The 25,508-nt window shown below is 40.8% G+C and overlaps 1 protein-coding gene and 1 pseudogene across 8 annotated transcripts in view; both read right to left on the bottom strand.

Moving 5' to 3' along the window:
* Sh3kbp1 (SH3 domain containing kinase binding protein 1) overlaps window positions 1-25,508 on the bottom strand; it is a 335,725-nt gene that overhangs the window by 21,574 nt on the left and 288,643 nt on the right. For all 8 annotated transcript variants that reach the window (XM_078035050.1, XM_078035052.1, XM_078035049.1 and 5 more), the window contains one exon: window positions 15,664-15,749. In XM_078035050.1, coding sequence (XP_077891176.1) covers window positions 15,664-15,749 — 86 coding nt within the window. The remainder of the gene's footprint in view (window positions 1-15,663; window positions 15,750-25,508) is intronic.
* On the bottom strand, window positions 9,827-10,096 carry LOC144371786 (NADH dehydrogenase [ubiquinone] 1 beta subcomplex subunit 1 pseudogene; annotated as a pseudogene).

Raw genomic sequence — 25,508 nt, 5'->3', positions numbered from 1 at the left:
AACCCTTTCAAATCATCCAGGTAGAATTTTGTTTTCAGACCCCACTAATGGAGTTGTGGGATTTGAGAACATGGATCTAAGAGCAAAGCTAGGAATCCTCCTACCTCCTTTTTTTTTTTTTTTTTTTAAGATTTAAAGTGAGAAAACCCTAAACCCACAGGGCTGCAGGGTCTTTTTCTTCAATGAAGCAGCATCATAAGGCATTCTGGATAGCAGAAAGAAATCTCACCATGTACATCAGTCATTTGACTAACGTGGAAATCTGTATAGACCATAAAGATGGGCCCATTACTAGGGCTTAAATGACTAACTATGCTAGTTGAGTCACCAACAGGAAAATTAGCAATGATTAGAGTCTACAGGAAAATAGACCATCCAAAATGTTTAGGGATAGTGCAGATTAGCTATTGCATTGGTATTTATGATCCAAATATGAAGTCTGCAGGACATAAGCTGCCAAGAGTAAACAAGTTTTGAAACCTACATGCCAGTCACCCACTACTCCCTGCTTCACACATACACATGCCCATTTCATCCTCACAAAAACCCATGCTGTGTGGGCACTACTCTATTCCATGAAGGGAGAGATGGAAGGTCAGAGGTTAGAAAACGCACTTAAGGATGCTGCCAGAAAGTGACAGGGCCCCTACATACAGATTCAAGTCATGGGATCCCTTCTACTACAAAACACTAGACAGATGGCAGGATTTCTGCACTATTCATTCAACTGTGAATTCTGAGAATTGTTTCTACAACAATAATTGTCTTTTGTGGGAAAAAAAACCACTCTGTACTCTAATAACAAACTTAGCTTTTTCTCTATTTTATATAAATATGTTTTGAAATGGGCAGAAAAGGGGACTGGCTTCTTTGAGGAAATTTCTGGCAAGAAATGAAAGTTAGCAGGCAAGTTAAGGGGAACTGAATGGCTATTTGGTACACATTACTCAAGAAGTCAAAGTTTAATGTTTTCTCTGATATGTGGAAACTAATTCTAAATAAGGGGGGTTGTTTAAAGAAAGCAGAAGAAGAATCAGTGGAATAGATGAAGGGGAATGAAGGGAAGGGAGGAAGGATGGGATAAGGAAAGATAGCACAATGAATCTGACCTAACTTTCCTATGGACATATATGAACAAACCCCAGTGAATTTTACCCTTATGTATATCCACAAGACACTAATTAAAAAAAAAAAAAAACTAAAAATAGCAGAAAGATCAGTAGAGTAGAGGGAAGGGTACAGGGGAGGGAACACGGAGAGGGAAAGGGAAAGTACTGGAGACTGAATTAGAGCAAATTATATTCCATGCTTTTATAATTATATCAAAATGAATCCTAATGTTATGTATAACTAAAAAGAACCAATAGAATTAAAAAAAAAGAATAAGAGAGGGAGATATCTGGTTTATTTACTCATTAATTCAAACTTTTATTAAGTATTTACTTCATGCTGGGCAAAGTGAATAGTTTTGAGAATGAAAGTATAATTGCTCTCTATTAGTGCTTCCCAACAGATTTTGTAGTCATGATGGAAGTCCTCTTTATCTGTACTATCCAATATGGTAGCCACTAGCCCCACATAACTACTGAGCAGATGGGCAAGTACAACTATTTAAATTAAATTTAAATACTCACGTGTGGCAACAAAGATCTATATTATAACCCTGCATCTTGCTATTTTTTCTCATTTACACTCAGTGCATTCATTTATTTGCATATTTACTGAGCATATACTATTAGCCAGGCACTGGACTAGGCATACGGAGATACAGGGATAGAACAAATAGCTATGGTACCTGCCCACATATAGTTTAGAACCCTTTGAGACACACTTTTATATGTACAATTACAAATTCTGCTAGTTATCATGAAGGAAAGATAAAAGATAAAATTAGCAATGACGGCACAGGAACCTAATAGGGGTCAGGGAAGGGGGTCACATCTTACTGAGGAGAGGGAGTGATTTTCTTGACTGATGACAAGCAATGTTAAGTGGGAAAAAGTGGGTTTCCACATTTGCATTCCTTTAAAATTGCTCACTACATGCCCAAATTTGCTATGCAAAACATTTTAATAAATTATACACTTCTTTATTGGAAATTATTATTGCACTATTATTCACAGCTGTGTAAATGGACACAACCTTTCTGTAATGCCATTTAGCAATACCTATCACAAAATGTAAATACATATACCTCCAGATACATTAATACTTCTTCTAGAAGTTAATCCACAGAAATGTTTGTGTAAGCATAAAATGGTATATTTCTGAGGCCAGTGGTTTTCAGACTATTTTGCTTTGTGTACTTCCTAAAATAATTGTGAAAACCCATGTATATCCCCTCACACATCTTAAATTGATATCTAAAATTTTATATAAATTTTAGTTACACAAGATGTAATTTTTGCAGTATGCTAAATGTTGGTATTTCAAAATATAATTTATGCTGCTTGCTTAAATGTATTCATTCAATATATTTTTGAATAACAGCAATTTACCACTATTATCCATTTAAAAATATTACAAGATCTTAACAGTTGGAAATTTTCCATCATTCCTTTTCCTCCTTGAATTCATATTTTCCACCATCTGGTCCTGAATTTTATTCTAATACAATGTGCTTTTAAATCTTTTGCTAATAGTGTTATCTTTTTCTGATATAAAAACATGTATACAAATTAAAATTTATGATTTTTTTCTTTTCTGAAATCATCAGGCTGTAAGTATAAAAATACTTTTTTCTTCTGGATTGAGTTATTAAAATTATTAGCATAAAAACGATCAAAACATATGCATGTATATGTACCATGCATCTTTATACATAATTTTTAAGCATGGAAAAATAGAATTTTATTGGGCTTTTTTCTCCCAAATATTTCATGGTATATGTGGATGATTATTACTTAATATCAGAATGAAATGGCTTTGTGTTGACTGCGTTCTTCATTTTAGAGATATAAGCACCAAGAAATTTTTTTCACATAAACAGAATTAGGTGGGACAGGAAGAACTTTGTTATTATAATATCACTCAGTTCTCTGATCTCATGAATTATATACTCAAATTCAGTGATCCTGCATCATCAAGAATTATTTTTAACAATGTATTAACAAACAATTCAGTGGGTACCTCCTCCAAATTCATTGGAAGTAAAGAATTAGAAACCAACAGAACTTACAGAGTAAGGATTCAAATCCAAGCATACCTGTCTGAGACTGCTTGATTTATCTGACATATCTCATGCCCTTCTTGATGTCTCAGAACTATGTCCCTCTCTATCAGGGTTTGCTCTAGTTACTCAAACTTAGGATAGTCAACATCCTATCCTTTTACATTTCTCAGTAAGAATTTGCAATTTAAAAATCAAAATAATTTTTAAAAAGGATGAATAACTTAAAAATCTATAAAAAGTTATACTCATACTCCTTAACAGTTACCTGCACTTCAATAGGGCCAGCAAAATTCTTATAAGGAAAAATCAGTAAGCCACAGAAAACCCTCAATTAGACCTTAGATAGGGGCACATTATCAATTCTAGATCAAGAAACTAACACAGAGATGGGCACAGTGGTACACGCCTGTAATCCCAGCGACTCAGGAGGCTAAGGCAGGAGGATCCCAAGTTCAAACCAGCCTCAGCAACAGTGGGGTACTAAGCAATTCAGTGATACCCTGTTGCTAAGTAAAATACAAAATAGGGCTGGGGATATGGCTTAATGGGTAAGCACCCCTGGGTTCAAACCCCGGTACAAAAAAAAAAAAAAAAAAAGAAGAAGAAGAAAAAAGGAAAGGAGGGAGGGAGAAATTAACATAAAACTGAGCAGCTCAGAGACAAATGAAAGAACAAACTACATAATTTTAAAGAGGATTCAGAGGCTACTAAGAGAATAGTTTACTCAATGTCCAAAAAAGTCAGCTAAAAGAAATGGGAATCAGGAGCTGGGGTTGAGGCTCAGTGGTAGAGCGCTTGTCTAGCATGTGTGAGGCAATGGGTTCGATTCTCAGCACTGCATATAAATAAATAAACAAAGTAAAGGCCCATTTAAAAAAAAAATAAAGGAATCCCTTTACAAAAAAGGAAGTGGGAATCATAGAAACATGGATTGTGAGGCTGGAGGAGGGTACCTTACAGTCATTTCATTTAAGCCCTTGGTTGAAAGATGAAAACCCAAGGGCTGGGGGTATAGCTCAATGGTAGAGCACTTGCCCCTGGGTCCCATCCCAGTATCACAAACAGACAAACAGAAAAGGCATAAAATAAAAGAGACAGAAACAAACCCAAGACCCAGAGAGATGCAATGGTGTGCCAGATGGCCTGCTTCAGCAGGGCAAGCAGCCTCAACTGAGAGTGTGTTTGCTTTTTGGACAGCAAGATGTATGTGTCATTTCATCTTATTTAATAGCACTTACTTAGATAAAAGAGAAACAGACACTCATAACATGAAATGTTAATGCATATGTAAAATAGTAATATCCTAACATTCAAAACTACATAGAAGCCAAAATTATGCTGATACAAAACTTGAGGAAGAAAGAGCTACTGTCCTGAGGCCCAGAGCTCTTCTTACTCCACTGGGAGGTACAGGAACAAAGCCTCATCAACTTCTTGGAGAGACTGGAAGGTTCCCACCCGCAGCCTTGGTAACTAAATGAGCTGCTCCTCATCTGTAAAACTTGTGAGAAAAAAGATAACTGGGGTAAAAAGTATTTCAAGGGCTCTTAAAAATCGAATGTTCCGTGGGCTGGGGTTGTGGCTCAGCAGTAGAGAGCTTGCCTAGCATGTGCGAGGCACTGGGTTCGATTCTCAACACTGCAAATAAATAAATAAATAAAATAAAGGTATTGTGTCCATCTACAACAACCACCACCAACAAAAAATAATGTTCTGTGACTGATTTAACTTTGTATGTGTATATGTGTGTGTTTGTGTGTTGGGTTCTGGGGATGGAACACAGGACTTCACAAACGCTAGGCAAGCACTCTATTACTGAGGCACCTCCAACCCCTTCATGACTGATTTTTACAAAATTACAAGCAATCCTCTCTCTCTCTCTGCCCCTCCCCCCCCATATATATTGAGCTGCTAATGGTATGAGTTTTCACTTGAGTTATACTTCAATACCTGACTCCCTCTGGTTCCTTCCAATTGCCCCACATTTCTTCTCTCCCCTACCTTTCACCTTTGTAGACATGAGCTGGACCTGTGGTTTTCAAATACCAGCCCAAGAACTGATGTGTCTATGCTAAAGTTGTCTCCAGTCCATAAAGCACTCAGAAAAAGGTCAGTATGGTGAGTTTCCCATTAAGCTTAATCTATTCAATTTTAAACTTGGAGATTATATCCTTTCTAATAATAGGAGATAACATTTTTCAAATGTGCTTAAATTATAAAATAAAAATTGGCAATCCCCTCCAATTTTCAGCCTTTTTGTAAATGATCTGTGAAATTCCAAAGAGCACAAACTGTCAGGGAGAGATGACTCAGGCCTGGGGAGGTGAAGAGAATATCACCACAGGTTACTGCAAAGGTTTGTAACAGGCTTCTTTTGGTTCCAAATCAGGGCACCCTGTTAACCTCCAACTCAGCCTGTCACCACCAGATCCAATTACCTTTTAATGGCGCCCACCAACCTCACTCCCCAACTGCTAATCACTTTTCTTATTTCATGAATCAAAGTTAGCAGCCTGCTAAGCTTGGCCAAGGTTTCCAGACCATACCTTAACAAGAGTCCATGGCAAGAGAAGGATTTTGGTAATTTACTTCACTAAGTGATAATAATAAAATGACATGCTTAATAAATTATAGTTTGTCCATATGGTTTTAGTTTGACAAAGAGGTATGTGAGCATGATTTTCTGGCAGGTTGTGTATCTCTCTGTATATCTGCAAGTAAAACAAAAGCCAGAGCTGGGCTCTGCCAATCCATGAGCCCACAGCTAGTGGGCGGAGAGTGGGGAGCATCCCAAGTCAATAAATGCCATGTGCAATCTGAGAAATGACTGTCACTTGTTCCCATCTTGCTTTCACATTCACTTGCAACTCACAGGCTTCTGTGGAGTACATGGTGGATATAGAGAAGGCTACTATGTAAGTCTCTTTGTTGTATACTAGTCTTCAGATTTGTACCCAAAAAAGGCTGAAAAGCATCTCAGCACATAGCAAAGGTAGAAGCACTCAAGCCATGGGGATGGGTAAAGATTGTGAAGGTCCTATTCACAGAGAGGCAGATGACCAAAATACAAGGGGAATATATGTCACCTTGGCACACAAGTGAGCTTTTCTGGGGCTGGCTGCAAGTCCACATGGCTACTAGGCACTATATAATTTATGAAGTATACTATTTTATTATTATCACTTTATGAAGCAAATTGTCAAAATCCTCTTCTAGCCATATTAAGGCATGATCTAGAAACTTTAGACAAGGTTAGAGGCCTGCTAAGTTTGGTTCATCAGCAAAGAGCTATCTTAACTGATGCTCCCCACACCTCATGTATCCCTCCATCCCTCCCCAGATGATTATACTCCTCATTATAGGCTAACAGGTGGAGGTGGCTTGGGCAGGATGCACTGTTCACACTCTCGTGTTTTAGAATAATTCACACCACCAAATATATCACTCTAATGAGGTTAGGCAACATTTGTTATGGTCTCCCCACTATGATTTGTTTGACCTCTCCCTGTGTTTCTATAGTCTTCATGAGACATTTCTTACTGGCATAACCAATGTTTATTGCTTTTATACTCATCTGATGTGATGGGATAAAAGATGTTTATGGAACCCCCCATAACTAAGCACAGTCCCCAAGATGGACTACTAAGACCAAGACTGCCCTGTTGGGGGTATACAGGTGGAGTGAGTTCCTGGATTCTGATGAAAACCAACATCTCTGACTGTAAAGGTCTGTAATTGGAGATGCTCAGTTTGTATCCAGGATCATGCCCTTTATTTTTATTTATTTACTTTTTGGTACTAGGGATTGAACTCAGAGGTGCTTCACCATTGAGCCATGTCACCAGCCCCTTTTATATTTTATTTAGAAACAGGGTCTCGCTGATTTGCTTAGTGCCTTACTAAATTGCCAAGGCTGGCTTTGAACACATGATCCTCCTGCCTCAGCCTTCCAAACTGCTGGGATTACAAGTGTGTGCCACCATGAGGGCTGAATCGGGCCCCTTAAAGAACCCAGAAAGATGAGGCTTCCACATGGGCCCATTTCCTGTATGCTTGAAAGACACCTTTTGAAATGAGTGTTGATGGCCAGCTTGATCTGTTTAATTATTTAGGGGAATACCTACAATGACACCCCTGAGGGGTGGGAACCAAGGAAGGTTCAAGGCACGGCTGGGAGGGGGTCAGGCCTAGCAGCTCTTTTGAATTAAGTCAGTCTCCATAGGCATCAGGAGGAAACAAAAATGTGAGGGTTAACAAGCAATCAATCAGCAGTGCTGCCTGTTTTGCTTCCATGAAATAGTGCCTAATGCTCAACACGATCTCTTTTCTTTTCACCACAAATGAAATGCAGAGCACTTCTCAAATATTGCTGATGGAAATTTAAGTTTGATTGTGACTTACGTCCCTTAATAGGAGATAGAACTGCATATATCCACACATGCACACCCCACACTGTCACATGCAGACTTGTACAACAGCAGCAAATGCATCTGCCATTTCTTGGCTTGGGTAATGCTAACCACATCTTTGGTCCCAAAGGCCATGTTTGGATGTCACTGGAAAGGAGACAGTTTCTGTAAAAGCGAGCCATGGCTGCATCTCAAATGTAAGTTCTCCTGTCTGAGTAATTATCCCCAAGAAAGCAGGGAGGTGTTCACACACATGCTTAGCCAGTAGTCTATCTGGAACTCTGCACATGCCACTCATGGGGTTCTTTACATCAGGTTACATTATGTTCTACAAAATCTGAGAAATTGCTCAGAAATGCTGCAAAGATCAATAACTGGCTGTCTAGCTCCAAAAGGAGAAGTTTAATATAAACTTTTCTAATGTAATATTATTATATAAGCAGGGCAGAAGAACCAATAATCCAAATCAGGGGATCTAAGACATCACTCAAAATCTGCCCAACAAACCCCTAGAGATGATTTCTTATAGTAAAAGGTAGAAATAGCACAATAAGAATTTAACCCCCCTACTTTTGCAGATTTGGTATCATGGTAACAAAAATTTTCTGTTAATAGTCACAATTAAATTGCTTTATATATGTCCTTTAGAGCTTTACTATAGAGAATATAGACTTAGAATTTAGCATTGATGACATTTTATTTGTTGTTCTTTTACATCCATTTAAACACCAGCTATTGAACCATTGGAGAATATGTAACCTCAAATACAATGCTCTGTATGGAAACCAAGTTCAAATCCTATCACTGGCTTGGTGCATGGCCCACGTCCCCAGCGGCTCGGGAGGCTGATGCATGATCTTGAGTTCAAAGCTAGCCTCAGTAGTAAAAGTGAGGTGCTAAGCAACTCAGTGAGACCTTGTCTCTAAATAAAATACAAATTAGGGCTGGGGATATGACTCAGTGGTTGAGTGTCCCCAAGTTCAATCCCTGGTATCCCTCCAAAAAAATCATATTGCTGTTTCTAGGGCAAGTAACTTGCCACAAGCTTGCGGAAGAGCTCTCTCTCCAAGGTCATGGCTTTGTCCTTGGTTGAGTGAATTACTTGTTTAAGTGAATTACTTCAAATATATTTATTCTTTTGTACATTAAATTACTAGTTTCCAAAAGCTCTGAAATTATTTTCAAAGTAGGTTTTATATAGATTCTCAGGAAATCGTACAGTCAACAACAGGGAACACAAGGCTGTACTTGGAGTGTGTGTGTGGGGGGTGGGGGGACAGTTCAGATAGTCCCAATTTACCATCAGCTTCTTGACACAGACCAGGATTTCTTGATCTCTGTGCTATCCATATTTGGGGCAGGGTCATTCTTTGTTGCTTATGGGGTTGCCCTGTGCACTGTAAGATGTTTAGTAGTGTTCCTGTCCTCTACCTACTACAAACCAGTAGTCATCCCTACCCCCATGATATAATAACCAAAAATGTCGCAAAATATCCCTTTTAAGGGAGCAGTTGAGGATTGCTGATATAGATCAACCTCTTGCACTGAAGTTTGAACCTAGATTCAATTCCCCAACTCTGCATTTTACTAGCTGGTTAACTTTGCCCAAGTTACCTGGCTTTCTTTATTCCTGCATATTTACTCTGAAAACACAAGTCATTATACTATTCCCTCACAGGGCAGTGGTGAATGAGAGAAATGTGCTAAACATCTTTCCTTCCTCTTGCTTGTTCCACTGCATTATTTCAACACTAGAAAATATGAATGCTGGGAGAGGGGAGACAAAAACAGAGGATCTTCTCTCCATTGCACTGGAGCAATGATTCTAGTGCTAGGCTATCAGACACATAGCTACATCCCTCAGAGGCAACCATCTATAGCTGCACCTCAAAGGGGAATCAAAGATTTTAAAGGCATGCTCTTCCCCCTAATATGTTTAGAAAACACCCAGAAGGTTTTAGGAAAACCTTCTGAACGCTGGGATTGTTCTGTCACCAGAGCTGTAATCAGCTACATATCAACATCCAGGTGGGCTTCCATTTAAGAAAACCATGTAAAATAATACACAAAGCTCTAGGGACTTATTTTCATCCTCAAATGATTCCTCTACAGGTTTTTGAAGAGCTTTCTTAACATATGTAAAATGTAATTCTATGTATAAAGAACTGGTTTACACACAACTCAGAAACACCAATATAGCAGTTATTAGTCACAAATATGTTTGTGCAGTGGGGCAGAAGCACCCTTTTTTAAAATAATAAACATGGTTTTATTTGTATCATGACTTTTAAAATGTGAATATTCTGTGATTCAGCCACAGTCTTTACTTCCAGGTAACTTCTTCATTGGGCCTCAATTCCCTTCTACACAACATAGTCTTGTTGCAGAAGGTAGACTGTTTTTCATCATTCTTTCTGTCTAGATAACATCCAACAACAAATCCCATAGGGACGAGTACATGAACCTAATGGTCACACACAATCTGAAGTAAGTTCACCATGACTGCTGCGGCCCTGGCGCTAACAAATGACACCAAAGATCAAGGGCAGAAGCAGCCCAGAAGCACCCTTTTAACCCCATACATACAGATGAATGCTGTCTATTTATTTATTTATTTATTTATTAATATTGGGACCTTAATGTGTTAGGAAAATTTTAGTGTTCCCTTTTTTTTCTTTTTAACAGTTTTACTGAGGTATAATTTACATACCATAAAATTCACTCATCTTAATATTTTTTAGTAAATTTATAGTTGTGCAATCATCACCACAATCTGATTTTAGAACTTTTACAATTGATTCCCAAATCAAGTGGCTATTAAAAGAATTCCGGGCTGGGGTTGTGGCTCAAGTGGTAGAGCGCTCGCCTAGCACGTGTGAGGCACTGGGTTCGATCCTCAGCACCTCATAAAAATAAAAGCTATTGAATCCACCTAAAAAACTAAAAAATAAATATTTAAAAAAGAATAATTCCTAGGGCATAAATACTTTTACTCTTCCTGGTCCAAATGAATCACAGTCCCTAGTCATCCATAAGAGATCTGAGGACAAGTTGCAGTTAGCCTTCATATCTTCTGAACCACATTCATGGCCCAAGTCTAACTTTAAAGGTAGCAACTCTTGGCCCCTAAATTGACTACAGTGTAAACTGTGCTCTGTGGGTCAAGTTGAAGGTGAAGGGGAAATCTTCACCTTCCTCACAGAGGGGGTAGTGTCGACATAAAGAGATAGAAATGGGGCCAGGCATGGTGGCTTTATGTGGCTGGAGCAATGATTCCAGTGCCAGGCTATCAGACACATAGCTACATCCCTCAGAGGCAGGAGGATTGTGAGTTCAAAGCCAGCCTCAGCAATTTACTAAGGCCCTAAGTAATTCAGTGAGACCCTGTCTCTAAATAAGGAGGAATGAGGAGGACTTTCTCCAAGTCAATTAGTTGAAACTAGGTGGCTTACTTCACAGGCTGCTTCCCATCTGGAGGCCTGTTGCTATGTGTTCTAGAAGGAAAGGAATTGAAAATCTCTCTGTAGTATTGAAGTATAACAATAAATCCTGCCATGTGGTGGGAACTACAATATACGGCATAATAAAAGTAAATGTTATGGCACTTGACTCTGTGGCCTATAATCTCTCATTCAATCAGAACAGAGATTCTTCTATCAGCAAGAGAAAACTGGACAATTTAATTTTCTTTTCTATTCATGCACAGGCCTATGTTGGAGCTCTTCCATGTTTTCTATTATGTTACTTGAAATATGGCCGTGTAGTTTGATACAAACAATATCTCAAACTGACATCAACAACTTAGTTTTGGACCAATTGATTTCATTCTAAATTATTGCTGGCTGACAGATGCTGGTAGCTGCCCACATGAGATCTGAAAAAGCTATGTTCTCTAATTTAATATTACAATAATTTTAAATTACAGCTTTATTAAGAGGAAACACAGATTTATTTATAGCTAACACTGACGGTTTCCAATGACTTTCAGGACTATATTATGCTATTCACTGCAACCCACATTTGGACAGCTTCAATTGTCTAAAGCACTAACAAAACATTCGGGTACAAATAACTTCCTCCTTGATTCAAAGCAATGAACAAATGCTACAAAAGCAGCCCAAGAGAGCCACCCCCTCTGCAATGCCCTTTTTTCCTTGGTGGATCTACCTACAAAGAACATTTCTGCTGCTGAGCCTAAAGACATTCTGCTTAAAATTTGCTCCGCCTCTGGTCTCTGAGATGTTGCAAAATCTCACTTTTTTCCCTTAAAAATGGACTTCGCTAGGGTTTGATCTTGAGCCCTAAATTCATCTTCCCTTTTTATTCTTTCTTTCCTTTCTTTTTTTTTTTTTTTGTACCAGGGATTGAACCCAGGGGTGCTTAAACACTGAGCTACATCCCTAGCCCTTTTTATATTTTGTTTTGAGACAGGGTCTCGTTAAGTTTCTTAGGGCCTCACTAAATTGCTGAGGTTAGCTTTGAACTCACAATCCTCCTGCCTCAGCCTCCCAAACTACTGGGATTACAGGTGTGCACTGCTATGCGCAGCTTCATCACCTCCCCGCTTTTTTTGATACCGGGGATTAAACCCAGGGACACGCGACCACTGAGCCACATCCCCAGCCCTATTTTGTATTTTATTTAGAGACAGGGTCTCACCGAGTTGCTTAGTGCCTCGCTATTGCTGAGGCTGGCTTTGAACTCCTCCTGCCTCAGTCTCCCCAGCCCCTAGGATTACAGGCATGTGCCACTGCGTCTGGCTTCATCTTCACCTTTCCTATGGTAAAGATTATCTTCTTCCTGACGCAGCAGCCACTTCTAAGCAAACAACGTTAATGATAAGCATTTCTACTATGTGTTTGTTTTTCTTTTTTTGGCAGCCCAACAAGTGATTTGCAGAATTCTGGAAGACAAGACAAACACAGGTAAGGAAGTAGAAGCTCAGAGAATCTGTAAATTAGAGAAGGCCATCTAGCCTGGAAATTGAAGATTCAGTACTCAAACCCAGGTCTGCAGATGCCAATTCTGCAATGTTTGCTCTTGCCACAGCTTCCAGGGAACTCCTAATCTCTATCTGCAATCCCTGCCAGTCTCTGGAGCCCCAGACCTCTATTTTCAGACTCCATCCAGCACTGATATGGGGACGTCTGTCCAAATCTCAAAGTAAACATGCTTAACTAAATCCATCAAATGCCCCCTCCCAAACCAGCTCCTTTTGCTGACATGCTCATTTCCACTCAGGTCATTGTTACCCCAGTCACTCAACCCTAAAAACCTCACAGCTAACCTATCATTCTCTCTTCCTCCCTGCTCCCACTTCCAAGTTGTTATTAAGGTCTAGCAATAATTCTCCTGTATTGCTGCTTTTACATCCTTTCTTTTGTCCCCAATCCTTTTGTGAGCAGCTTAATCTTGGCTCTATCTCTCACCTCAACTATCAAAAAACCTGACTCCCTGACAGCTACCTTTCTTTCCTCTAATTGGTCCCGCAAAGCTCTCTATCCCAATTTTTAGATGTGATCATGTCACACTTCAGTGTCAGCCATCAATGGCGCCCACTACAAAATAAACCACAAATCTATCCCCTATAAACACTATCTGGCTCCCACTTATATTTCCAGGTCAACTCTCCTCCTTCCCAGGACAAACACTACTGCAGCCAGGCTGGTTTACACAGAACTGTCAACATTTCCCATGTGACTTCCCTGCCCACCTTCTCCCCTGCCTAATAAAAATCCAACTTCAAGGAATGGATAAGTCCATCCTCTTTTATGGAGCCTATCCTAGCACACCAGTCTTGGGGAACATGCTTTCTGTTGATCAGCTTACTTTCTACCACCCAGTCATCATTTGCTACTTTAAGGGCTCAAGTAGATCTAATGCCAATAGAAGGCAGGGTCTATATGAGGGCCTCAGTACCCAGGCAGCCTTGCATTTAAGTAGGAGGTACTCAAGTATTTATTGGTTGATTATATAGTTTCCAATTATCATTTTGTGTGATGCAAATAATAATAATAATAATACACACACACACACACACACATACATAAATTAAGTGGTTAATTTGAGGTATTATAGTCTTTGGGAACTAATGTTTTCTTGGCAAAAATGAAAGAACCAAACCTGAGCATCATTTTTCTGAATTCCCAAATACATACATCTGGTGCTTAGTTTTCACAGTATGAAAAGCTTCTATAGACTTACCCTTCCCACATCAATGCCTCCAACATTTCCAAACTAGCTGGTTAGACTGGAAAATATACTATTCATATTTGACGCTAGCCTTGTTAGGTATCTCCAAACCCAAAGAAAACAAGGGTCAATGCTCCTCACAAGAAAGACATATGGCTCTGTATACTCTAGAGGTAGAATACCTCCCTTCCTGTGTTACGCCCCACCTGACCTTCACCAATGCCCCCCACCTGACCTTCCAGCATCATCGGTGTTGGCCACTCAACATTTAGAAACAGTTCAGCAGTTGGCTGAACTTTGCCCACCAGTCACTCTGGAGCCCAAACACTGACCCCAGTGGTAGAACTGGAACTTAATTTGGCTCACTTTGATGATTCTCTTTCATTCACAGATGATCACTGCTCTGCTTCTCCCTGTCTTTTCACCAGATCAAATGCTATAGCAGGCCAGAGTTCCTGCTGTTATTGCATCAGCCCAAGCTGTAAGGTTATGCTGTCTGACTGGGCTTCTCAAAGGCTAGCTGAGGATGTAAACCAGCTTTTGGAAACAGGGCAAGTACTTTTGGTATTTACAGTCATGACCACACATCTACCCGCAAGCCTTCAAGAGGTCAGGCCAGAGATTGCAGGTCAGCAGTTTGCAAAGATGCAATTCTATTAGCAGATTCATAAGAAAACAGCACCCAAAAAGGGAATGAAATCCAGGCAAGGAGAACATTCACATCAAGCATTCTAGTGCTCTTATAAGGCCTGCCAACTGGTGAACTGTTTCTAAATGTTGAGTGGCCAACACAGATGATGCTGGAAATGTATATTCCATGAAAAATCAATCCCTGATAGTGACTGCCAGAGGCTGGGGGTGGGGTGTGTGCAGGAGGGAGGTGGGTGTGGCCAGAAAAGAGCAATGTGAGGAATCCCAGCAGTGATACACTAAGCCACACATATGAAAAAAACTGTGGCAAACTCAACACACACACAATTATTAGCAAAACAGGGCAATCTGAGTAAAATTGGCAGATTGCATCAACATCAATGACCTATTGCAATATTATGGTATAGTTCTGGAAGATATTACAATGCAGAGGTGGGACTGGGTAAAGGGAATATAGAGTACTACCATTTCTTACATGTCTGAATCTATAATTACCTCACAACATAAAGTCAAATTAAAATAAGGTAAAGTTCAAAATGTAGCCCTCTACAATATACAGAATATGAAAGAATGCTGACTTATGACCACAGTAGTTACAAATAAAAGATGTAAAGCTAAAAAAGTTTGATCCCTGAATCTGGATTTCCTAACAGAGCTATCATTCAGGTGAGACCACTAAGAGCCTCATATCTACCCAAGAATACCCCCAAATGAACCTCTGACTTATGTTTACCCAGAGAGATTTTAGCCCCCTTCCTGTTAATCACATGGTGGTATCCTGTCCTTGAGAAAACTCAGTAGTATAAGAGACTAACTGGCAATTACCATACCAAAGCTCATTTTAAACTCAGAGTCCAAATACTTAGTGCTGGATCTACAATGATCTCTGCCATTTTGTATTTGCACCCATTCACTCTATGCTAAATACACATATCACTGGAAAAATGTGCTCATGCCCACTTTCACAAAAAGGTTTATTCATCATTTCTTTTCATTAGACTTTGCAAGGAGTTTCTGCTAAGGCCAGAAAGGGTAAAAATCCTAGGTACTCTGTTTTCATGCAGAAGGTACCATCCCTTCCCTTCTTTACAAAACTGTGACATCTAAAGCCAAGCAAGGGCTGGCAGCCTGGCATTTCAATTATCATGTTAGTTCTCATCACACTGCTTGAAGGGGGAAACAAGGAACTGTAATTCCTTTCCAACTCTGCAATGAAAGCAGAACAATGTCTTTACTCACCAATGTCATTGCTGCGATCCGAGAGATCCTTGTCCAGGATGCTGGCTAGCGTACTGCCCGTCAATTCAATCTTTGGACCGTCACCCCTACGTTAAAAACACAAGTCCAGACATTTAATAATTGGTATGTGTTCTCGTCATTCTGTGAGCTTTCTTGCTGGATACATGTTAAGGAGGGTGCTGTGCATGGGGCAAGTGGCACTGTTGCCTGTGACGGAGCCACAGGGAGCCAATGAGCTGTCCAGCCACATGGGCCGTGGTACAATCTGGGAATGGACTGGATAACCCCCTCTCCTGCACATAGACTCGAAGATGGCTGTTTTAATGACTGCTCCCCAACGCACCTTCAGCCACAAACCCTCCCTCTGGATACACAGGGTGCAACAGAGGCCCGCTCCCGCCCCATGGCCAAATAAGCACTGGCAAACTGGGAGCTTCCCTTTTAAGGAACATGGAATTTAGCCAATGCTGCTTGTCAAAGGTCAGCTACTTTTAACCTTGAAGAAAAGGTTCTCTGGCCTGAGGCTGAGGCACCAGCCAGGCTGTTGACAGGCACAAGGTGTCGAGTTGAGATCTGGCAGCCTGAAAGCTGGCATCAGGGCATAAGTCTGTAAAATTAGATGGCTCCTGGGTGGGTGCCCCTGTGCCCATCAGGACACGAGTGATTTCCTGTATCTGGGCTGGAAGCAGCACATGTTTGGGATGGGAACAGGCCTTCAAGACAATGAGAAAGAAACCCAGCTTCCTCATACACTAGCACAAGGTTCTTCCAAATTCCTCTAAAAGGGCAGTTCTTTGGCCCTCTCAGGGAGATGAGCCCTGAACAAGATTATCCAAGGGCTGTGATGGCAGTGAAACTTAGATTCTTGCCCATAAAATGAGAAGGAGAAGCCGAGCAGTTGTTCCCAGGAAAGCAACAGAAATAGTCCATCTCATAGCTCCTGAAGGTCACCATGGCCTGAAGTTCAACTACACAAGGAGGAACAATCACTCAACAAGCACTTGACAAATACCTACTGTGCTGGGGGTTTGGAGAGGGCCAAGTCAGGTGGTACCTACTCTGGAAAGGAGCATGGTCTAAATGGGAGAGACAGACAAACAACCACAAGCCCATATGGTATAGGCATGCACAATACAGATATGCCACAGTCCTGGGTTTGTTCAGAGGATCTGTATGGCCCCAGATAGAGGGCATACAAAAGAGACAGCATTATAGCTGGGCCTTGGAGAAAAAGGGAAAGAGGACATATTTGTAAAAGGCATAACTGAGCAGGGACTCAAAGGTAGATGAGGGTACACCTGTGCCCAGGGATCCTTAGAAGCAAGAGGAAAAAAGCTGGCAAGGTTGGAGAGGGCCAGGCTGTGCTGGGTGGGTGTGATAGAGTCTGGTGTGTCTGGTATGTCCTGGTGTATCTGGCAAGTCCTGGAAGTAGTGGGTGGTGGAGGGAAGGCTGCAGCAGAAGACCTGTAAATCTGGAGGGCAAGGAGGGTGGTGGGAGCAGGGCTGGGCCCAAGGGCATGGTCTCTATTAAGAGCAATATCACCGGAATACTATTCAACGAGTGTGCACTATGGGAATTACTGGGCCTTTCAGAGCTAGGTTGAAATACAAGTTTAGGCAGAGAATGATCTACTGAACTTGAAAAGGCGAAATAACTTGGGCTTCATAAAAGGACCTTTGTTTCTTGCCTCACCCAATTTCCTTTGACTGTGGAGCCCCCCAAAAATGGTTCTGTTGCAGGCTCTTTCTTCATTCCCCTGGCCACTACAGCTCAGGGCCACTGAATCAAAGAGATCCTGAGCCAAGTGAAGGGGTGGGAAGGAGAAATACATTTCAATGCATTTTATTGTCAGGGCTCTGGCATCCAGTAATTTGAAGGTCCAGTCAATCCCCCATATGAGTGTGTTCTGCATCTATGGATTCAACCAATCTAAGACTGTATAACTCAACAGCAATAAAACAAATAATCTGATTTTTTAAATGAATGAATGAACGACCTGAATAGAGATTTCTCAAAAGAGGAAAAATGACCAACAGGCTTATGAGAAAGATATTCAGCATCATTAATTGTTAGGGAAATGCAAATCAAAACCATAATATCTCATCCTATCTCAGTTAGAATGGCTATTATCAAAAAGACAAAAAATAAGAAATGCTGGCATGGACATGGAGAAAGAGGAACTGTCATATACTATTGATGGGAATGTAAATTAGTGCAGTCACCATGGAAAACAGTACGGAGGTTCCTCAAAAAACTAGAAGTAGAACTATCATATATACAGCCAAGTGGAATGAAACTGCTATGTCAAAGAGACATCTGTATTTGCATGTCTATTGAAACACTATTCATAATCAAGATATGTAATCAACCTTTGTGCCCATTGATGGATGAATATATAAAATATATGTGGTAAACACACACACACACACACACACACACACACACACACACACACACACTTGTACACAATGGAGTATTATTCAGTCATAAGAGGAATGAAATTCTGTTTTCCAGCCTGCGAAGGGTGTGGAGGGGGCAGAGGTGGGAAGAGGAGGATTAACAGAGTACAGGAGTGCAGTTAGATAATAGGAATTACTTCTAATGTCTTTTTTTGTGTGTGATGGGGATTGAACCCAGGGGCACTCAACCACTGAGCCACATCCCCAGCACACCCCCCTTTTTTTTTTTTAAGATACTGGAGATTGAACTCAGGGGCACTCAACCACCGAACCACATTCCCTAGCCCTATTTTGGATTTCATTTAGAGACAGGGTCTCACTGAGTTGCTTAGAGCCTCACCATTGCTGAGACTGGCTTTGAACTTGAGATCCTCCTGCCTCGACCTCCTGAGCAGCTGAGATTATAGGCGTGTGCTACCGTTCTTGGCTCCCAGTTCATTTTTATATTCTATTTAGAGACAGGATCTCACTGAGTTGCTTAGGGCCTTGCTAAGTTGCTGAAGCTGGCTTTGAACTCGCAATCTTCTTGCCTTAGCCTCCCAAGCCTCTGAGATTATAGGCATGCACCACTGCACCCAGAACTTCTAATGTTCTATAGCATAGTAGGATAACTAAAGTTGACAAAAATTAATTGAATGTTTCAAAATAGCTAATAGATTTTTAATGCTTTCAACACAAAAAATTGATAAATGCCTGAGGTGGTAGATATGCCAATTACTGTGATCTGATCATTACACTTTTTATATGTGTATTGAAATATTGCACTGCACCCCATAAATATATAAAATTATGACTTGTCAATTAAAAACAAAAATATTGAAAAAAGAAAAAATATTCAGTATAAAATTGCATCTGTATTGAACACAAACTTTTTTGTCTTATCATTCATTATTCCTTAAACAACACAATTTAACACCTATTTTCATCGAATTTACATTATATCAGTTATTATAAATAATCTAGATATGATTTAAAGTACAAAAGAGGATATACATAGGTTATATGGAAATAGAATACCATTTTATATAAGTGACTTAAGCATCCAAGAATTTTGGTATCCTTGGAGGGAGTTCTTAGAAATGATCCCCCCACAGGTACTCAGGGATAAAATATTTTAAAAATGCAGAATTATTAGTAGGAAAGGATCATTATCATTTTAAAATGTCTTTCTTTCCCCAAATAGAATAGAATAATTTCTTGAGAGTCCTTAAATATTATTATCTGTTAGCCACAGGGCTTGATGGATTTGGTGGTTTCATCCTCCAAACTCACAGACTCAACTCAAGTTATACTCACAGCTAGACAGTCCTAACCATTTTGGAACACACCAAGAACCAGAACTTACACATATCCTGCCTGGGGAGAAAGGTCATTCAGACAGTGGGACTAGTTAATTCCACTAGGCTGGGTTTGTTGTTGTTGTTGTTTTCCTTGTTTGTGTTTGTTTTTTGCTTGCTTTATCTGGTCAAGAGGGAAGATGGTTTGAGGTGACATCCTGGTGGGAGGCTCAGCAGTAAATAAGAGGGACTATCGGAGAGAAGGAATTTTGCTCCTATGTTAATCACATACATCTCAGAACAATGCAGCTGCTTCTGAACGCGTGGTTTAGTTGTGTATTCTGGTAACCATGGATCTTGAAGAAGCTGTGTTTCTCTTTGATTTGACAGCTGAAACCTTCCAGTCCAACATGAGCCTATCTTGAGGGGTTGTTGGAAGACTCTGTTATGTATTACTGTGCTCATCATATCTTGGATTTTATTACTTTTCTGCCCTTATTTCCCTTTTACTGTCACTCTCAACTATTTTGTTCTTTTATATGTATTTGTTTTTCTTTGGGATCTGGCTTTTAATTTATTTTCAAATATTATTTTATTTAACTGACAACAATCATACATATTTATGGTATACAATGTGATGTTTCAATACACACATATGTTGTAGAATGATCAATCACACTAATTAGCATATCCATCACCTCAACTGTTTATCATCATTTTGTGGTGAGAACATTTATAATCCTTTCTTTAGCTGTTCTGAGATTGCAACACATTATTATTAATTTTAGTCACCATGCTGTGTAATTGATTACTAGAATTTATTCTTCCTCCCTGACTGAAACTTGTGCCTATTGACCAATGTCTCCTCTTTCCCTGTCTACCTGCCCTCTCTACCAGCCACTGGTAACTGTCATTCTACTCTCTATTTCTGAGTTTGACTTTTTTAGATTCCATATATGAGATCTATGTACCTAGTGATCTTCTTCACTTAATCTTCAGAAGTGGGCTTTGTCATTTATCCCCTACCAGTTCAATGCTTTGTACATGTAGGTATGCCAAAAAGGTTCCTGTAAATGAATAGGCAGACATTATGATCTGTCTGGACCTTGTATACCTTAGACAATAACCTGTGGATAAGTTGCATTCTGGGTTTTTTTTTTTTTTTTTTTTTTTTGGTACCAGGGATTGAACCCAGGGGTACTTGACCACCGAGCCACATCCCCAGCCCTTTTTTATATTTTATTTAGAGACAAGGTCTCACTGAGTTGCTTAGAGCCTTACTAAATTGCTGAGGATGGCTTTGAACTTGAACTTGTGATTCTTCTGCTTCAGCCTCCCAAGTCATTGGGATTATAGGCATGTGCCATCAGGTCCAGGTGCATTCTTGATTTCCTAACCTATCTTAGTTCTTCTAGGCTGGGAATACAGCTCAGTTGGTAGAGTGTTTACCTAGTATGCACAAAGCTCTGGGGTCAATCCCCAGCACCACCAAAAACAATAAACCACTGTAAACTGGTAGCTTGGCTTATAAACAAACATTTATTGCTCTCAGTTCTGAGCCTAGAAGACCAACATGAAGGTGTTGGCAGATTCAGGGTTTGGTGAGGGCTGCTCCCTGATTCATAGATGGTATCTTTTCACCCCATCCTCAAGTGGTAAAAGCTGAAAGGTTTCTTATAAGGGCACTAATGCCATTTGTAAGGGCTCTACCCTTGTGACCTAATCACCTTCTAAAGGTCCCACCTCCTAATGCAACACCTTGGGGGTTAGGATCTCAATAGGTGAATTGGAGGATGACAGGCATTCAGACCACAGCACCTTCATTCTCAAATCACTTCTCACACTTGAGTAACGTATCAACACTTTTTAAATGAAAAACAAATTCTTAGAGATCCCCTAGATTATGTCTGTTATTGGTTGAATTGTGTCCTCTCCAAATTCAAATGTTGAAGCCCTAACCCCCCAATACCTCAGAATGTGACTGCATTTGGAGACAGGGCCTTTAAGTTAAAATGTGGTCCTTAGGGTGAGCCATAAACTAATTAGTGTTTTTATAAGAGGAGGAGTTTGGATACACAGAGAAAAGACCCTGTGAGGACCCAGAGGGAAGGCAGCCACCTGCAAGCCAAGAAGAGAGGCCTCAAAAGAAACCAATCCTGCTGACACCTTGATCTTAGTGTGATCTTGTGCTTACAACCATGAGAAAATAAATTTCTGCTGTGTAAGCCACCCAGTCTGTGGTATTTTGTTATGGTAGCCTAAGCAAATAACAACTCTGAGAACTCCAAAGAAACTAAAAAAAAAAAACAAAAAAACATTTCTGGATTGTGGCTGTCAATGGACAACTATTGCTATACGGGCATTTTGTCTTTACAACTATTAGAATTATAAAGAACATAGTGTAAACGTAAAACTAAACTGTAAACTGATTATAGCTACTAGAGGCTCGATCCCAAATTTGGGGAGTGCTGTTCTGGTGGTACTGAATAAAAAGGAAAAGTCATTGTACTAGAAGTTGGCCAAAGTGGCTGCTCTTCAATTGGCATTTGGTGTGTCCTGGGTGAGCCAGGGAAGAGTTTCATATCTCTGGGATTAGCCTGCAGGCTCTGTACAGATGGTCTGATATCCTGAACCATGAAGGACCACCCTGAAGAAGAAAGAACTAATCATCCCCTAGTGACTCCTCCCCAGATTCTAAAGCACCAGCCACATTCTGACAGGAAAGAGATTGAGATCTTGCTCATATATAACTGAGCCCTGATCCTTCATGCCAAGAGCCAGACACAAGCTTCAGTGGAAATGATCTATGTAGGGCCAGAAGCTAGCCTATTTTGAAAACACAGTAGGTGTAGTTTAAAAAAGGTTCTGATCCTTCCAAGTAGGGGAGCTGCAGCTGGTGTTTTGACAGTGCTCAGACTGTGGGTGTGTAAGCATTTTACAATGTCTATTTGTAAATGCCTTTCACTGTATTTATAGCCTCTTTACAACAATGCTAATGAACTTCAGTTCTAAAAAATACCAGAATTTCTGAAATTCACAGAAGCACATGTCTGGAGTGGCTGCCATCCAATGAGGATACAGCCCCCCATAGTGCCCATTCTCCCCCAGTCTGCCCAACACAAGGGTTCTTTTTGGCAAAACAGGGTGTTGTTGAACTCCAAGAAAGAGGAAAAAGCCCATCCTTCTATCATTTACCAGTTCCTATAAGTGTTTTTGTTTGATGGGTTTTATGGTCACAGCTGTTAAATAAAAGAACATAGAAGGCTGGCAATACCTAGCACCATCTATCCAAAGGCTTCAGAACAAAGTTATCCTGGCTCATTTCTGATTTTGAAATTAAAATAAAGCTATTTTGTATATTTTTCTTAGCAGCTTTAGTTACAGACACTTAAAACACGTGGCTTGAATAGACAACTCGCAGCTAAGAGTCTCCTTACTTTTCTGTACCCGGAGGCTAAATTGCAGAGAAGGGACTGAACAGTTGAGGGAACTGAGGAAGGAAAAGTACAACCCATGGATATAACAACAGCAGCCACTGCTTGCTGAACGTTTACCATATGTCAGGCACTAGAAGAGCATCCTTCAGGTATTAAGTATTCCATTCTCACTACCACCCCTGGAAGTATCCACTATGTCCCGAACCCCTTCAGGGGTGGGTTCCCCACTGGAATGCTGTCACTGGGTGGCTTCCAGCTACTGGCCCCTCCAGGGACTCTCTCAACTATAGAGAGCCTCCTTGTAGGGCAGCTCACACCCCACCGTATAAAAGTCTCAGCAATTTCAGCGCAATGTGGGACAATTCAGATGGACCATTTTAGTTCCAAAGCTCCTTTTGGATTTGGCAGATGCTTTTTGAGCAAGTATCACAATTTGACTTCTCCCTCTGCCCAATCATGTTTCCTTCTCCCTTACATGGGTATGGAATCCTAAAACAAATCTTCATATCCTGCTGGATCTGGGTCTGCTTCCTGGGGAACTGTACCTGTGACATCCGGATTTTCATTTTATAGGAAAGACAACTATCAGGAAGGTTAAGTCACTTGGCAATAAGGGTTGAGCCTAAGTCTAATTGCAGAGCCAAGGCTGCTGACCACTTCTTGAAGCTGCTGTATTAATCAGCCTCCTGGTCTTCCAGGCTAAGGATATGGCCATGGGGACAGTGAGTCATCAATGATGCCAGGCAGCCTGTGTCACCTCAGTTCACTGCCAGCTGGGTAAATTATCTTTGCTCCCCGAGTTAAGAAGTCCTAATAATAAACAAAAATCATGCATCCAGAGGGGCCTGTTCTTCCCACTTAGATCTGAGACCCAAGATGGGGCTTGCATACTGACGGGAATGTAGAAGATGCAGTGTGTATCCCTTGAGAATGTGAACTCAGCCAGTGGCATGGCCCAATTTAGCCCAAGTTGGGACAGTTAAGCCAAGACATGTGGCATGGAAAAGGTGTTGAAGTATGCAAGAAGCCAAGGCAAGCAAGCAAACAAATTTGCTGCAGCACAAACAGCAGCAGCAACAACAAATCCTACAAAGGATCCACAAACCTTCTGAAGGTGAGTAGAGAAGATGGCAGAAAGAATGGCTCCACCCTTCTCACTGAATAAGATTCCAAGTCCATATGGTAACTCTTTTCTGCAGTTCCTCTTTCCCTGAAAAGGATGTACTACCATAATGCAAATGTTTAGGCTTTAACTGCCTAAAACATTTTATGGAGGAGGGGAAGAAGTTGGAAAGAAAGGAAAAGAAATAGAAAAGCCCCATTGTCTATGTGCAGGCAACCACTGTCGCACATGCTATGCATCCACTAACTTTTTACCACTTCTCATCCTCCCCAGGAGCTGTTCACTCATATAGACAATGGCAGAGGTCAAATGTCAGACCACAGAGAAACCACCTGAATCACCCTGTCTTCTTTCTCTCTCCCACTCAGCAAACTTACTTATCACCCCATTCTAATGTAAAGTCAGGAGGAATCACTGCTCACCTCCAAGGTCTCAGTCCAATAATGAACCTGAAGATTTACAGTCAATGCAAGTGAGCACTCCTCTTTGCTGCCCTCTCTGGAATATCAGACCTCGGCTCCATGAAGCTGCGCAGAGCCCTACCCAGATCAAGCCCCACTCTGTTACAGGCAAGGGTCCTATGCTCGGTGGAGGGAAGGGATGTGCCCAGGGCTATGAGCTGATTGGTGGCAGAGCTGAAACCAGATGGAAGGTTTCTGATGCCCAGGCCAATCTTTCCCCACTATACTTGGGATGGCAATAATAAAGACAAGCATCCACATGCACATGTTCTGTGCTCCAAGAGATTTTTTTTTTCCTCTCAAAATAACAACTACAAGAGGCTTTGGACCATCTGTGAAGTCGGCAGATGTGAAGTCAGTCTTTCAGAAGCGTTCTGCCCCGGGATGCATGTGACTTTTGTGGAGGTTGGATCTTTCCATCAGGAAAGAACAAAATAGGAGCAGCAGGAACTCCAGTTTTCTTTACTCATCAGATGGAGGGCCTCCCTCCCCTTTCCCAGAAATATAGATCCAAAGGCCCTGCTGAGATCTGTGGAGTCCCTATGTGCCCATCTGGTGGCCAAAAATGTCTCCAGGCATCAAAAGCACTTTGGGATTGCAAAAGCGGTCCACTTAAGTTGGGACAACCTGAGCGAGGCCAGAGGCACAAGAAACAGGAATCAGTGGTTTTCCTGGCAGCTGTCCCTTTGCATTGCATGTCCTTGTCCAGATGAGCACAAACAAGCTCTCTATTTATAGATGGTGAAGACATGTTGGAAGGTGATGGGCATTGCTCACTCAATTCCTCTCCAAATTTCTGTTCTTTATGTACACTCTTTAAGTATACATGGAAGAAGGCTTCCCTCCAGAGCCCATGCAGGGCACAACAAGCCCCATTAACCCTCTAAGGCAAAAAGAGGATGCTGTCTGTAGACCTCATCTGCAATGCCTCAGCTTGGAAGCTCGAAGAGGTTCAAAGGGCTTTAAAGAGGCTGAGCCCAACTCCTGGCCTGTGTCTGGACAAAGAAGAACCTATCATTTTACAACTCTGAAAACAGTTTGTGGGTTGCAGCTTGGAGAAAGAGTATTTAGAGAAATAGTCCATGGA

Source organism: Ictidomys tridecemlineatus, chromosome X (assembly GCF_052094955.1).
Source record: "Ictidomys tridecemlineatus isolate mIctTri1 chromosome X, mIctTri1.hap1, whole genome shotgun sequence".
NCBI classification, from domain to species: domain Eukaryota; kingdom Metazoa; phylum Chordata; class Mammalia; order Rodentia; family Sciuridae; genus Ictidomys; species Ictidomys tridecemlineatus.
This window is presented reverse-complemented; position numbering and strand designations above follow the sequence as displayed.